The sequence below is a fragment of the Pelodiscus sinensis genome, chromosome 18 (assembly GCF_049634645.1).
Source record: "Pelodiscus sinensis isolate JC-2024 chromosome 18, ASM4963464v1, whole genome shotgun sequence".
NCBI classification, from domain to species: domain Eukaryota; kingdom Metazoa; phylum Chordata; order Testudines; family Trionychidae; genus Pelodiscus; species Pelodiscus sinensis.
The window spans coordinates 16,467,922-16,482,399 of NC_134728.1; the positions used below are offsets into that span (position 1 = coordinate 16,467,922).

General features: G+C 43.0%; 1 protein-coding gene across 1 annotated transcript; it reads left to right on the top strand.

Annotated features, from left to right (window-relative positions):
• The first annotated feature begins 492 nt into the window (after positions 1-492).
• Positions 493-12,004, top strand: CYP24A1 (cytochrome P450 family 24 subfamily A member 1). Its single transcript, XM_075901168.1, has 12 exons — positions 493-1,052; positions 1,272-1,462; positions 2,141-2,234; positions 2,684-2,780; positions 4,058-4,149; positions 5,137-5,248; positions 6,702-6,847; positions 7,478-7,644; positions 7,839-7,917; positions 8,682-8,876; positions 9,001-9,112; positions 10,051-12,004. The coding sequence occupies exons 1-11, from the start codon at positions 780-782 to the stop codon at positions 9,109-9,111; spliced, it is 1,557 nt and encodes a 518-aa protein (XP_075757283.1). The 5' UTR covers positions 493-779; the 3' UTR covers position 9,112; positions 10,051-12,004.
• Positions 12,005-14,478: the final 2,474 nt, after the last annotated feature.

Consider the following 14,478-nt stretch of genomic DNA (forward strand, 5'->3'; position numbering starts at 1 on the left):
CCGCCCGCCCCGCCGCAAGGTCCCGGGGCCACGCCACAGGAGTCCCGACCCGCCCCACACAGAGCACCCATTGGCCCCAGATTAAAGTCCAACAGGCACCCCCAAGTGCTATATATACATCTCGGCCAGGCTATGGGAAACCACGGAGCGGGAGAGAGGGCTGCAGCATCTCTGCGAGAGTGGGACCTGCAGCCAGGATCCCCTCTGCCACCTCCAGCCAGGACCCCCTCTGCCACCTCCAGCCAGGACCCCTCTGCTACCTCCAGCCAGGACCCCCTCTGCCACCTCCAGCCAGGACCCCTCTGCTACCTGCGGACCCCCTCTGCCACCTCCAGCCAGGACCCCTCTGCCACCTCCAGCCAGGACCCCCTCTGCCACTTCCAGCCAGGACCCCCTCTGCCACCTGCAGCCAGGACCCCCTCTGCTACCTCCAGCCAGGACCCCATCTGCCACCTGCAGCCAGGACCCCCTCTGCTACCTCCAGCCAGGACCCCTCTGCCACCTGCAGCCAGGACCCCATCTGCCACCTCCAGCCAGGACCCCCTCTGCCACCTCCAGCCAGGACCCCATCTGCCACCTCCAGCCAGGACCCCCTCTGCCACCTCCAGCCAGGACCCCTCTGCCACCTGCAGCCAGGACCCCTCTGCTACCTCCAGCCAGGACCCCCTCTGCCACCTCCAGCCAGGACCCCTCTGCCACCTACAGGCAGGCCCCCCACCTGCCTCTCCGGCCAGGTCCCTCTTAGCAGCACCCCCGTTTTGCGCCCGCCCCCCGTAGCCATGAGCTGCCCTTGGAAGACAGCCCCGCTGTTCAGGCCCTTCCTGGCGCTGCGGGATGCCAGCCCGCAGCATCACCCCCAGCAACCCAGCCTGCCCACCTCCTCCGCCTGCGCCTTCCACCCTAAGGCGGAAGAGGTGGTGCCGGGCGAGCCGGCTCCGCACTGCAGGGGACACCCCCTCTCCGCCCTACCCGGCCCCACCAACTGGCCGCTGCTGGGCAGCCTGCCGGGCGTGCTCTGGAAAGGGGGGCTCAAGAGGCAGCACGAGACGCTGGTAAAAATCCCATCAGTGGGGCTGGCGGGGCGGCGGGGGACGCGCGGAGTTTGTGTGTGTGGGGGGGAGGGGGTGCGGCAGTGGCTAACCCGCGCCTGGGGGCTGCCTGGGTCCAGCTGGACCTGGCCTGGGCCCCGCGGGGGGAGGGGAGAGCATCGCAGCGAGGTTCCTGCCTGTGCTCACCTGGGTCTCTCCCGCTGCTGGGGTCTCCCCCCCTAGGCTGGCTACCACCGGCAGTTTGGGAAGATTTTCCGCATGAAGCTGGGCTCCTTTGACTGCGTCCACATCGGCTCCCCGTGCCTGCTGGAAGCGCTGTACAGGAAGGAGAGCGCTCACCCCCAGAGGCTGGAGATCAAGCCCTGGAAAGCCTACCGAGACTACAGAGGCGAGGGCTACGGACTCCTGATCCTGTAAGTGGAGCCGGGGATCCCAGCGTGGGGGGACAAGCCACACCGCCCAGTGACACCAGGCACCGTTTAAGCCTGCGGCACAGTGTGAGCCCCGCTTCACTGTGAAGATGAAGGCAGATACCGGGTGGGACTCGGGGAAATCAAAGATGCCAAGAGGGAGAATGGGAGCAGTAGCCGCACGCCGATAACGCTGCTCGGGCAGGCTGTGTACACAGAGCGAGGAGGAAAACAGATCTTGTTTTCAAGGGCTCTGCCTTGCTCAAGGCACGTGCCTCTCCCAGCAAAAAGCAGTTTCCAATCTGCTTACACCGTAGTGATGCTATAAACCTCCCACTGTCGTTACACAGGTCAGATTTCGTCTCCGTGCAGCCCGGCTGTGCCTTAGCTTATCTTTGCAACCGTATCCCCTGGAAGTTCTTTTCCTCTGAACTTATGACATGATCGTTAATCAGAGACAATTTCTTATTACACATTTGATCTATTTCTTATTGGAAATTGATTCATTTTATTTTTTCCTACTTTTAAAGTGTGATTAAGATGTAATGATACCTTAAGGCTGCTAGAATATATGCTCACATTTGGCAATGGTCTGATTAAACTAAGGTAGCAGCATGTTTTGTTGCATAATGTAGTTGTCTTGCTTCGTTTTTAACTTTGCTCCTTTTTCCTCTTATCTAGAGAAGGACAGGACTGGCAGAGAATAAGAAGTGCCTTTCAAAAGAAGTTAATGAAGCCCACAGAAATCGTGAAACTGGATACCACTGTCAATGAGGTACTTCACACTAAAGGTTGTGTGAATTCTTTTTTTCCTGTCCAATTTAATCATTTTATATGCAACTATTACAACATGAGGTAGTACACTTTCTTATATCACTCAGAATAAAACTGTACACAAAGCAACACAAGAGGCTGATTCCGAAGCAAAACAAACTGAGAAGCTGGTGGCTAAGCCATGGTCAACGTCTAGACACCATAAGAAGCATAGAAAATCACTGTTGCTTTGCAGTAGTCTTCCCCTAAATTTGTTGCTTTAATTATTTGTTGCTTTAGTGATCTATTGTGATGCAAGTCCACCAGAATTTACAATTGTAATAGAAAAATATTTTAAAATGTTTATCCACTGCTTTGAGATTCTCTCTGTGGAACATAAGAACATCCTAGATAAGCTTAGGATCAAGTGAAACTAATCTTGGTTCCAAATCTTGTTTTCCCATCATTTAGGTCCTGATGGATTTCATGCATAGAATAGATGAGCTTTGCAACCACAATGGTGAAATTGAAGACATATATTCAGAGTTCAACAAATGGTCATTTGAAAGTAAGTTTTCTTCTTTATAATTGAAAATTAGATATTGATATAACATTTACATTTGGGCTAAACATTGTCAACAGTATCATGTTGGACAATGAGTAGTCCATGGGCCAGACGCAGTTCACCAGGATTAACCCCGGTCAGACTGCTGGTGGTTTATTTACCTTTGTGTCTGCAGGTATGGCTGCTTACAGCTCCCACAGCAGTCATGGGACAGCTGCCATAAATTGCTGTTCTTGGCCAATGCAAGCTGCAGAAAGTGGTGTCCCAGTCCGCACCGTTTCCCGCAGCTCCCACTGACCAAGAATGGTGATGCACAGTGAATGGGAACTGCAAGCGGATATATCTGTGGATGCATAGGTAAGTAAACTGGCAGCAGCCTGCCAAGGGCTATCCCTGGCAAACCTCATCAGGCCCACAGGCTGCTTATTGTCTTCCTCTGGACTATAGGCAATAATCCTGTGCTAGTGTTAAATATGGCTAAAAGGGCTGCCTCATCTCTAATTTCTGATTCTCTTACATTTGCTAATAAACAATGTCAACAATAGATTTTGATAATAAAGCTCTGATTAAAAGCTCAGAATGATGTCTTTGATGAGACATTCAAAATCTCCTTATATTTGCATTAGGGAATCCATTAGCTCATTTGGCAAATAAGATGCCTATGATGGTAAGGGTACGTCTACACAGCAGGTAAAGTTGGAATAAACTACACAACTTCAGCTACGTCAATTGTGTAGCTGACGTTGAAATAGTTTAATTTGTCTTTTGGCGCTGTGTACACAGCAGGACATCGAAGGAAAAACACTCTTCCTTCGACTTCCTTTACTCCTTGTAAAATGAGGGTTACCATGAGTCGGAGTAAGAAGTCCTCCAGCTCAACATTATTTTGAAATAAAGGCTTGCAGTATAGATGCGCTCTTTGTTATTTCGGAATAACTAAAGTTGTTCCGAAATAATGATGCTATGTAGACGTAATGTAAGAGATGCCACTCAAAGGAAGGGATCAGTAGCACTGGAAAGAACTCTAATTCCTGTGAGTGCCATGACTAGATTTCCCAGCTCAGTATTGGAGCCCCATTATGTCTGAGTCAGTTGGTATGGGGGGAATCTTAAATGACCTTGAAGTATTTCTTTCATACCTCCATGTGACAGGCTTTTGTTGGTACATAATAAGAATATATATTAGAACTAAGACTCTTTTTCAGAAGGGTAATTGAGTAAGTGGTGGCTACTCATCTAGATGCTATTGTGAAACAATGTGTATATATTTTAAATGGCAGGTACCTGCTTGGTGTTGTATGGGAAGAGGTTTGGACTCCTGCAACAGGAGGTGGGAGAAGAAAGCCTAAACTTCATCAAGGCTGTAAAAACGGTATGGAGGAGGCTTTGGGCCAAATCTTCAAGGGCAATGAGGCATCTAACTCCTGTTGAAATCAGTGGGCATTAGGTGTCTAAACTGCTTTGAAGAGCTGGACCTTAGCTTTAAGCATGTTGCTCATTGTCTGCTCTATGTACAAACACAGTTCCTGAAACAGTACTCTTCTTTTTTTAATCAACGTGCGGAATTAGTGAGTTTGTTTTATGTTGTTTCACTACATAATTTCCAGGGCACATAATAAAACAGACATGAATTTCAGGCACATTTTTTCAAACACTGCCTGTATGTTTACAACTTGCACTTGCACACCTGCTTCAAAGCAGGTACCTGGGCATCTAATCGTTAAATTTGCCTTCTGACTAAACTGTACCAAAAATGGTATAAAATAATAAACCAACCCTAGAAACACGTTTGGGCTACTGATTACATCTTTTCTCAATAGAATAGGCACATATGATGCAAAATTACTACCTTAGTTGGGGTATCACACCTATGTGAGATTGTTAAAATCACTCAGTGCAGATATAGGGGATTTTGTGCACAATTGGTGTGTGCTTACCCACTATTTATAGCACACTTGCTGTGGACCTAGTTCATCTGTGAATCCTTTCTGTCCAGGACAGATACCCCATCAGAAGCACAATTCTGAATTACTTTGAGATTTTTTTTAATCCACTTTTGCTCACTAATGATAATTGGCTGGAGATAACTCACACGGAACAAAGGACATTTACCTCCCTCCCCCCCCATCCTCCTTCTGTTCTGAAATTTGATTTGTCCTTTTCATATGTGTTCATTTTTTTAAATTGTATCCTTTGGTATGTATGGTTGTGACAATTTTCTTCCACTATTTGATCTGAGGAAGTGGGTCTGGACCACGAAAGCTCATCACCTAATAAACCATCTTGTTAGTCTTTAAAGTGCTACATAGTCCTGTATTTTGTTTCAGGAACAAAGGTGTGTTTTTCTTCTTCATTACAGATGATGGGTACATTTGGGATGATGATGGTGACTCCTGTTGCACTTCACAAAAATCTGAACACAAAAATCTGGCAAGCTCATACCAAAGCATGGGACAGTATCTTTAAAACAGGTAATTTCTAAATACAAAACCTACATGTTTATGAACTCCTGGGAATTCTTACTCGGAATTCACTCACTTATAATTGTTATTACATTGCAAAACTGCTGATTGCTGACCTTCTCACAAAATGCAACATATTTTGCTTCTTACTCCAAACTTCTAATCAGATTGTAGGAAGAGCACTGTTTATACTGCTCCCGCAAAGTTTATTTGACTTTTCCTTATGACTAACCCTTTGCTCTATTCTGTAAACACATGATGCATAGGGAAAACCCATCAGTTTTGGAAAGGGAACAGTATAATTAGTAGTTCCACCTTTGAAACTGAGGTAAATAGACTGAAAGCAGTGTATTTGAGAACCATAGATAGCACAGCATACCATCTTAAGGCTGTTCTTGAGAGACAAGGGGTTGCATGCTACAGAGAGATGTATGCTAAGAGTTAATACATATTTATGATAGAGCTCAAATTCAATAACTTTATAAATGCAGGTCCTGAGACTCCTGAAGTGACAAGCACTGGCTAGGTTTTTTTTTTTTTTAACAGCTCTTATTGTTGGCTTTGGTTCTACTGGTCTTTGAAATTAACAAAAGATACTATATCCTCAGACTAAGATAGAGGTTTCCACCATCTTTCAGCCTGTGATTATTCATGTTAAAAATTAAGCAAGGTTTCATAGCTCAGATTATTTAATATTGACCAGAATATTTATTCTCACTGTTGTACAGTGAGTGATTCATCTGTAAGGTTCAGATCTGTTGTATGATAGGAGGAAAATAGACACTACTTCACCACGCCCAGTTTGGTGCATGCGCATTTCATTGCTTTAAAAACAAACAATAAAAGTTTCTTCATTCATAAGGAGCGAGTTCTGACACCCTCGCTTGTGTTGAATAGAACCTCTCTCATAAACTAGTTCTAAGGAAGCTATTCGTGGAGCCAAGTACAACTCATGGTGAATAAGGATGGGAAAATCTGGCACACTATGTTTAAAAAAAGTCTTTATCAATTTGGAATCAAAGATTTACTATCACTGAGTTAAACACATGGCAAAGTTTCCAGTTAAAAAACTAGGATACTTTTATGCTCAACGTCCAAATCTCGTTGGCTTCCAAATCCCATTGTCCCCTTTGAAAAGCCAAGTCAATGTACGTTATCCTTATGTTAGCAGCAACCCATGTACTCATAGCTGAATGTGTAGCTTACATAAAAAGTCATTGATTTCTCTCATACCTCTATCAGGCTGAATGCCTTCTAATTGTCAGTAGTTTCCTCCAGCCATCCCTGATTTTTATCAAAGAGAGAACGTGGGTGTTTCACTGGGAGACGGGATACCCACAGGAAAAGGGCAATATTATTTTGGTGGTGGTGGCTCAATAAACATTGTCTCCTCTCTCCTGACCATTAATTTTTTTATGAATTTTAGCAATGTTTTAATCACTTTCTCCCTGTCTATCTCCAGCCAAGTGTTCAATTGACAACAGATTAGAGAAATATTCTGCCAACCCCAGTGAAGATTTCCTGTGTGACATTTATTTTGGGAGTGAGCTCTCCAAGAAGGAACTGTATGCTTCTATCACAGAGTTTCAGATTGCAGGCGTTGAAACGGTAAAACTAGTTTGTTTTCAAAAAGTTTTTTTGTTTTGTTTGTTTGTTGTTTGAATGCTGTCATTGCTGATAGCTTATCACATACCAGACTGAGGGCCCTTACCTACATTCAGTGCACATCAAGATTACACACCTGGAGCTGTGACTGTTTGTTGTTAGTCCCATTTTGAGTATGGGCATCCTCACAGTAACTGAAATTAGTATCATAGCAGGTAGCTAATTTTCCAGCTCTAACAAACCTTTCTGTCTCTAAGGGTGACTTCAAATACCTAATATGGAACTGATATTCTCTCTGGGCAAGGCAGAGGGGTGCCCAGCTCTGTGGGTGGAAGGAGCAGGGCTGGGGTTAGTCCTCAGCACCGCCTGGTGTGCGTTTCACCTCCCCTCACCAGCCTTTCAGTGCTGCTCAGAGCGCACCATGTGGAGCTCCAGCATGATTTAAAGGGCCCAGGGCTCCAGTAACAGCAGCAACAGCCAGGACTCTCAGGCCCTTTTGAATTGCCAGGCCCATGGCTCCCTGTGTCCTTCCCTGTCCATTGGCCTGCTCATATTACTCAATATTCTGGTGGTTTTGTCAATAGAGTTCTCTATGCATACACAGCTCATGCTTGTCTTCTGGTCATGTTTCAGACTGCCAATAGTCTACTGTGGGCTCTGTATAACATTTCACGCTATCCACACGTCCAACAGAAGCTTTTCCAGGAAATACAGAGTGCAGTGTCTGCTAATGAGAGTCCAAATGCAGAGGACCTGAAGAAAATGCCTTACCTAAAAGCATGTCTGAAAGAATCTATGAGGTAAAACTCTTTACATAATTTCTGAGTAAAGCAAAATGGGCTCTGTGAGACTAATATGCCATAAGGGGGAAAGGTATTCCAGTAAGTATAATAATTTCAAAATGTCCACGTAGGTATTCAGATTAAAATATTATCCATATCTATGATGAGGCAAAATCACGGTAGATTAATTCATTGTATGTATTTTACTGTAGGATAACACCATCTGTGCCATTTACCACTCGTACACTTGACAAAGAAATAGTGCTTGGGGACTATGTGCTACCTGAAGGGGTGAGTACAATTTGTTACTGTAGGTATCTTAAAATAAGCATTTTATAATATAATTATGAACACAAGGTAACCACTCCAGTCTGAAAATGTCTCTTGATGGTTTGCTGGTCGCAGACTAGTTCCCATCATGTAAATGCTTTTATGAAGCATTTAGACAGCATAGTCATGAGCTTAGCATTGGCAGCCTAAAAAGATGAAGGCATTCAATGCTGACTTAAATGATAAATATTAAAGATTTCTCAGAAACTGAAAGCCATTGAAATGGATAACATTGGATTATAAATTAAGGCATTAATTTCACTGAAGGGGATAATCTCAGGCATTCATTTTTTACTCTTTGTGGTCCACCTCACCAACCCCTCATTCTGCTATTTCTTATTTTTCACCTTAGATTTGGCAGTTCTCAATAGGTTAAAAGGCTAGCATGGAGAAAGTACTATAATTATCTAATCTCCTCTCTTAAAAATGTGTCCTGGTATAACGCCCTTGGCTTTAATGCAGTTGCACCGCCTTAGACTGAAACTGAAGTTAACATATTTCCAAAGAATTGTAGTGTTGATTCCAAGACATTCTTCATATTTTCCATTGATGTTTGTCTTCTCTTTCATGATTGTTTGATATACCCAGAAAAGTACTACATTACTTTTTGAGAAAATAACTTTTGCTTTCCTTTTTTATCAGCTTTTTCCATTAATACAAAATGACTTATTCAGTTATTCCAAACCTGTTCTTAACTGAACTTTTCCCACTGCTTTTATTTCCAGACAGTGTTGATGCTAAACAGCCATGCCTTGGGATCCAATGAAGAGTACTTCAGTGACTGGACTACATTTAAACCAGAGCGTTGGCTTGAGAAGAATATAATAAATCCTTTTGCTCATATTCCTTTTGGTATTGGGAAGAGGATGTGCATTGGGCGTCGCTTGGCTGAACTGCAACTTCATTTAGCCCTTTGCTGGGTAAATATTGCATTATAACTTTCTTTAAACTGCCTGCAACTGGTCTGATTAGCCTAATTTTTTAATCATATATTGAGCCAAAGTCATGCTTGGTCTCCTGTAACTCATGTTTTTGTGTTTACAGCTTGTTCGTAAATATCAGATTGTGGCAACTGACAATAAGCCAGTCGAAGCTCTGCATTCAGGAATATTGATCCCCAGCCGAAAGCTTCCCATTGCATTTCAAAGACGATGAGGTAAAGTGGATAAGTGGCTTTGGGACATAGTAGACTCAGTTCTGCTCCAGGTAGTAGTACCCACTACTAAAGTCAGGGGGGCTGTTCAGGCATAACAGAATTTGACCTGTGCAATTTAACATCACTGCATGAAGAATCACATTTCTTAAAAGTCAGTGTGCTTCATTGCCCTTATGTAATTCTTGTAAACTACAAAAGAAGCTACGAATTGCATAACAGATTGATATAACTTTCCAGTCTTTGACTGTGTTAAGTACAGTGGCCCATAACAGTCTATGTCTGTCCTCCAGACAGATAGCGAAAACTAGCTCCTCATCCCCCACTCCTCCATGTATAACAATTATTAGCTGGAATCCAATTAATGGTTTTCTTCTGCATTTCTAGAAGACTTCGTCCTGAAAATAACAATATTTTTCTAATGTATTAAATCAAAGTGTTGGCCCATTTAGTTTCACCAGTGGCAAACAACTGGTGCTGCCATTAAAGGCAAAACACCATATAAGGAATAAAATTGCTTGACCTTCACTTGCATAACACTTGAACTGTTAGTAAAGGTGGGCCAGTCCAGGAGGCTGGATTCAGATTAGAGCTTGGAGTTCAGATTCAAGGTTAGTTAAGGCTACACTTTGATTCTGATGGTGCCAAAGTACCATGAACTTATGTGAGATTTCATAGTCAAAATACTATAAGATTGGCTGTACACATGCCTGATTTAGCTTGTACTAAAGCCAAATGTAAACTGGAAAATTAGATTTCATGGAGAGTTAGACAGGAGATAGAACCAAGCCATTAAAATAGGGATTTAAGTGGAATGGGTCCTTTTACTAATCCATTAGACAAGAGCAAAATTTACCCTATGAGAATTAAACAATATGCTAAACGTATTCTTTGATTGTACAGAACTGTTCATTATATGAATGGACTCTCTGTTTATCCAGATCTTCTGTGGACTGAGGACTATGCTTATTACTGCCTTTTTCTGATGACAACACATGTGAATCTGGAATGCCAAAGCCAGCAGGCATGAGCCATGGGGGAAATTGCCATGGACATGCCTTCAGGAAAGCACTGATGAGAAGGCCAGAAATACTGTGAAGAAAAGCACACCTAGTCTTTACACTGCATGCAAATGTGTCAGAGTTAGCAGGTTTTTCGAAATGCATTTCACAGTCCTAAAATGAAAGAACAAAAGTATTGTGCACATTTTGCATCTGTGGGCTCACAGGACAACAAAGTTCAGGGAATTTTCTGGTTTGAGCATTTTAGTGTGGGCTGTGGAACTCAGCATTGGGTACTAGTCAGTACTGAGTGAAGAGTGTTACCTGAAAATCTGGAAGCTGGAAGTTGTTCAGGGTTTGAGAAAGGAATTAGTCTCAATTCTATGTGTGTCACAAAGGATATCTCCTTGGGAAAAAAGGCATGAGTGATGGACCTGCTAGTTTGGGGGTGAGGTGGGACAGGGTAAAGAAATCTTGCCTTGTTCTTTTCCAGTCTGCCCCTGTTTTGTGGATTTAGTTGAGGATTTCCATCTGCAGGTGACCTTTTAACAAAAGCACTAAAGAGGAAAGTAACAGAAATACATTGCCCCCTTAAGAGATTCTACTCTTTATACAAGGAAAATAAGATCAAAGCCTTTTACATGGACTTGTTAATTTATTTGAACCCTGCCTCACTGTGATGCCTATGTAACCCACACTCCTAGTGTGGTTACTGAGCAATGCAAGTGGTATCTAGACCACAGCAACAGTTAAGATCAAAAGGCCTCTACAGCATGGGCAGGGAGCCAGCTGGCTTTTAGCTCAGAAGGTAGAGGCTCCTATACTTGGTTTTAGAGCTCCCAAGTTCAAATCCACCTGGTGATGGTTACATGTACCTGAGGGATTCTCAAACTTCATTGTACTGCAACCCCATTCTGATAACAAAAAATGCTATATGACCCCTAGAAGCAGGGACCAAAGCGCAAGCCCCACTACCTGGATGGGGGTGAGGGAAGACTGTAACCTGATATCCCTGCCCTGGAGCTTTGGCTTTGAGCCTGGTGATGAGGCTCCAGCTTTTGTTTCAGCCCCAGGCCTCCACAAGTCTAATAGCAGCCCTAGCAACCCCATTAACATAGGGTTCTGACCTTCACAATACTTGAAAATGGCTAGGCAGCTAATGTGCAGTGACTGCTGTTTATTACACTAATCATAATTGTCTCTCTGCTTATGGTCCTGTTCTCTCACCTGCCCTAATCCTCCCAATCTGTGTCTCGTTACATCCTTTGATTGTAGCTCTCTCAGCCCATGGCTGTCTTTTTGTTGTAGGTGTAAACTGTACAAAGCACAAAGAGGCCACTTAACTAGGGCCTTGAGGAGTTACTGCAATACAAATTAAGAAGTTAACAGGGGCTGCATTTTGCCAGATGAGCAATATAAGATCTGAAAAATACAGGTACTTTAAAGTACCACCAACAATAAATATTTCAAAGGGTGTTATTTATGGGGAGGATCATGGTTTGTGAAACTACACATGGATTTCAGTACCTGTGTCTGTATCAATGGGCCTGAAGTGGTAATTGCCCTCTGTCTGATGCAATACAGTATACCTAAAATGGCTCAATAGCATACTTCCCCTTACATAGTTAGGTGTAGCTCCTTTCTAATACAGCGTTTGTATATTATGTACATTGCTTTTTTTTAAAAAAGAAGTTATTTTTTAATTTGTATGCTTTAAGATGATGTAAAGTCTTAATAACTGTCTGCCTCTTAGAAAGGTTTGTTTCTCTTTCTTTAGGAGATGGTTATATTCATATTTCAAATAACTATTATTGTGTATAAAGAAAATTGTGAACATCCTGCTTTTCCTGTGCAATTTTGTAATAAAACAGTTTAATTTTGGGGGAAAAAACAAGTCTTCCATTCTTACTAAATATAATAAATATGGTGATTCTTTCACTGTACTTTACATGAAATAGTTTCTCTAGCTTACTGAATAATTACTTTCTACCGCTCTGGAAATCTCTAATTATCAATACTGGGGCCCTATTTATCCCCATAAAATGAGAGAAAATCTGATGCCACTATAATCACACACAGAGCTCTAATAGAGCTTCCTCTGGCTTCCCATTCAGAAGGCTGTTGTGTTTGAGGCTCACCTCACTGGGCATTCTATGCTGTAAACTTTCTGAGTTTGAAAAGTCCAAGTCTGTTCCATCAGGAGTATCTAGGCACATGCCTAAGGTATGGAGCTTCTATCATCCCTTTGAGAGCTCTCTCTCTCTCTCACACACACACACACACACACACACACACACACACACACACTTGCCCAATTGCCAAGGTCCTGGGATTAGTTCTGTCCCCTCATACTTCATACCTTCCCCTAGTATGCCAATTGTGAGCTCACTGTGGGTTAACTGTTCACTTTGTTAGGGGCACGTGATAACAAACCAAACAGACACACTGTGGTTTTCAAGGATTCTAAAACAAATTACTTGTTGCTTAATACAAGACAGAAAAAATAAGAAACACCAATATTCATTTTCCTTTCTGGTTATTCACAATGCTGGAGAGTCCTTTGGGCTTAGGACAGAGACCTCTGAGGTGATCAGGATCTTTCTGCAATTTCTCTTCAGAATCATACCCTCTCTCTCTCTGTTAAATAGTATCTCTTGATACTAAAACATTAATCTCTTCCTCTCTGCAGTCCAAAGCTTTCTGAGAATTAAGTTCATGTCCCACCACTGACAGCTGGATCATTTATTCTTCTTCTGGGGAATTTCCACTCACCATTTCCACCTCATGTAGAGAAGATAGAGGAATGAGTCTAGCTTTAGCCAACTTATTTTCTTTGGTCTGACAAGAGACATATCCAAGCCTAGACAGGTACCATACACTGAGGCATTCTATGTTGTAACAATTTCATGTAAGACCAAATTTGTCAATTGTACACAGACTGATTCCCCAAATTGTTACATAGTTACATGTAGAATGACAAATGCAGATCAGCTGACACATAAACCTCCAATTAATTTTCTGTCTCTTCCCAATTTATTCAAAATGATGCAATATATGTTGTTCATGGGCTTTTTACCAACACTACATTGGAACTAGTCATAGACTAAGAGGATTTTGGTTCTCATATGTGCAATAACTAAACAACTAACAAAGCAGATGTGATAAGGCTTATGCCATTAGAAGCCTTGCAAAAAGCTGCTACTCTTAGGCCAGGTCTATACTAGGGGATATGTTTGAATTAAGATACACAACTCCAGCTAAGTTAATTGCATTGCTGGAGTCGACATACCTTAATTCAAACTTTGCCGCCTTCCCCACAGCAGTAGGTTGATGGGAGAAACACTCCCATCACCATTTCTTACTCCTCATGAGGAATAGGTGTACAGGGCATCAATGGGGGCACCCTCAGTGCTTGATTTAGTGGGTCTTTACTAAACCCACTAAATCCAATGCCAGAAGATCAACTTCTGGATTGTCGATCCACAGGTAAGTATAGATATGGCTTTGATGTTCACACTAACAAAGAGTTCTTGTCTGTAGAGGTATAACTTTCACTAATGCAGTGGTACTTTTCTCAAACAAATTCATACCATTCCCTTTGGCTTGATTGTGAAAATCTACTTCACTAAACAACCTCTAGGTAAAATCTCAGTTTTGGGAGTTCAAAAGTTCAATGATACCTCTACACTTGTTAGTGCCTTTGATCCCAGAATGGCTACATTCTAGAGTGTTCCTGCTAGTACAATTGTCTAAATTACATAGATCAGTTGCTGTAAATTGATGTAACTCCACTCAAGTCAATGGACTGCAAGAGTAACTGTAATCTCTATCACTCCTATTACATTGCCTCCTCTGATAGTAATAAACCATAGCACCAGAGTATTCCTAGAGCCCTGCATATCCACGGATACCCACTTCATATCCTTGAATGTGGATATCCATGGATAGTGGAGCAGACACCTGCACTAGAGTCTCTCTCGCACTCAGCTGCCAGGTCGCGGGGGAGGCACTATTGCAGGCCCCTGCACTGCCGGCAGGAAAAGGACACAAGAAGCAGTGTCCTAAATCTCCCTGAAGGAGGGGGGTGCTGACCCTGCCCAGCTCCCACACAAACATAAGAACATAACAATGGACATACTGAGTCAGACCAAAGGTCCATCTAGCCCAGTATCCTGTCTGCCAACAGTGGCCAGCACCAGATGTGCCAGAGGGAGGGATCACAACTGGTAATCCTCATGTGACCCCTCTCCTGTCACCAATTTCCAGAAGCTAGGGACACCATTCCTACCCACCCTGGCTAATAGCCATTGATGGACCTAACCTCCATGAATCTATTTAGCTCTTTTTTGAATCCTGTTACAGTCCTAG

Coding starts and splice junctions, on each gene's coding strand:
- CYP24A1 (XM_075901168.1), top strand. CDS start 780: ATGAGCTGCCCTTGGAAGACAGCCCCGCTGTTCAGGCCCTTCCTGGCG. Junction 1,463..2,140: donor GGCTACGGACTCCTGATCCT/GTAAGTGGAGCC, acceptor CCTCTTATCTAG/AGAAGGACAGGACTGGCAGA. Junction 7,645..7,838: donor TGTCTGAAAGAATCTATGAG/GTAAAACTCTTT, acceptor ATTTTACTGTAG/GATAACACCATCTGTGCCAT.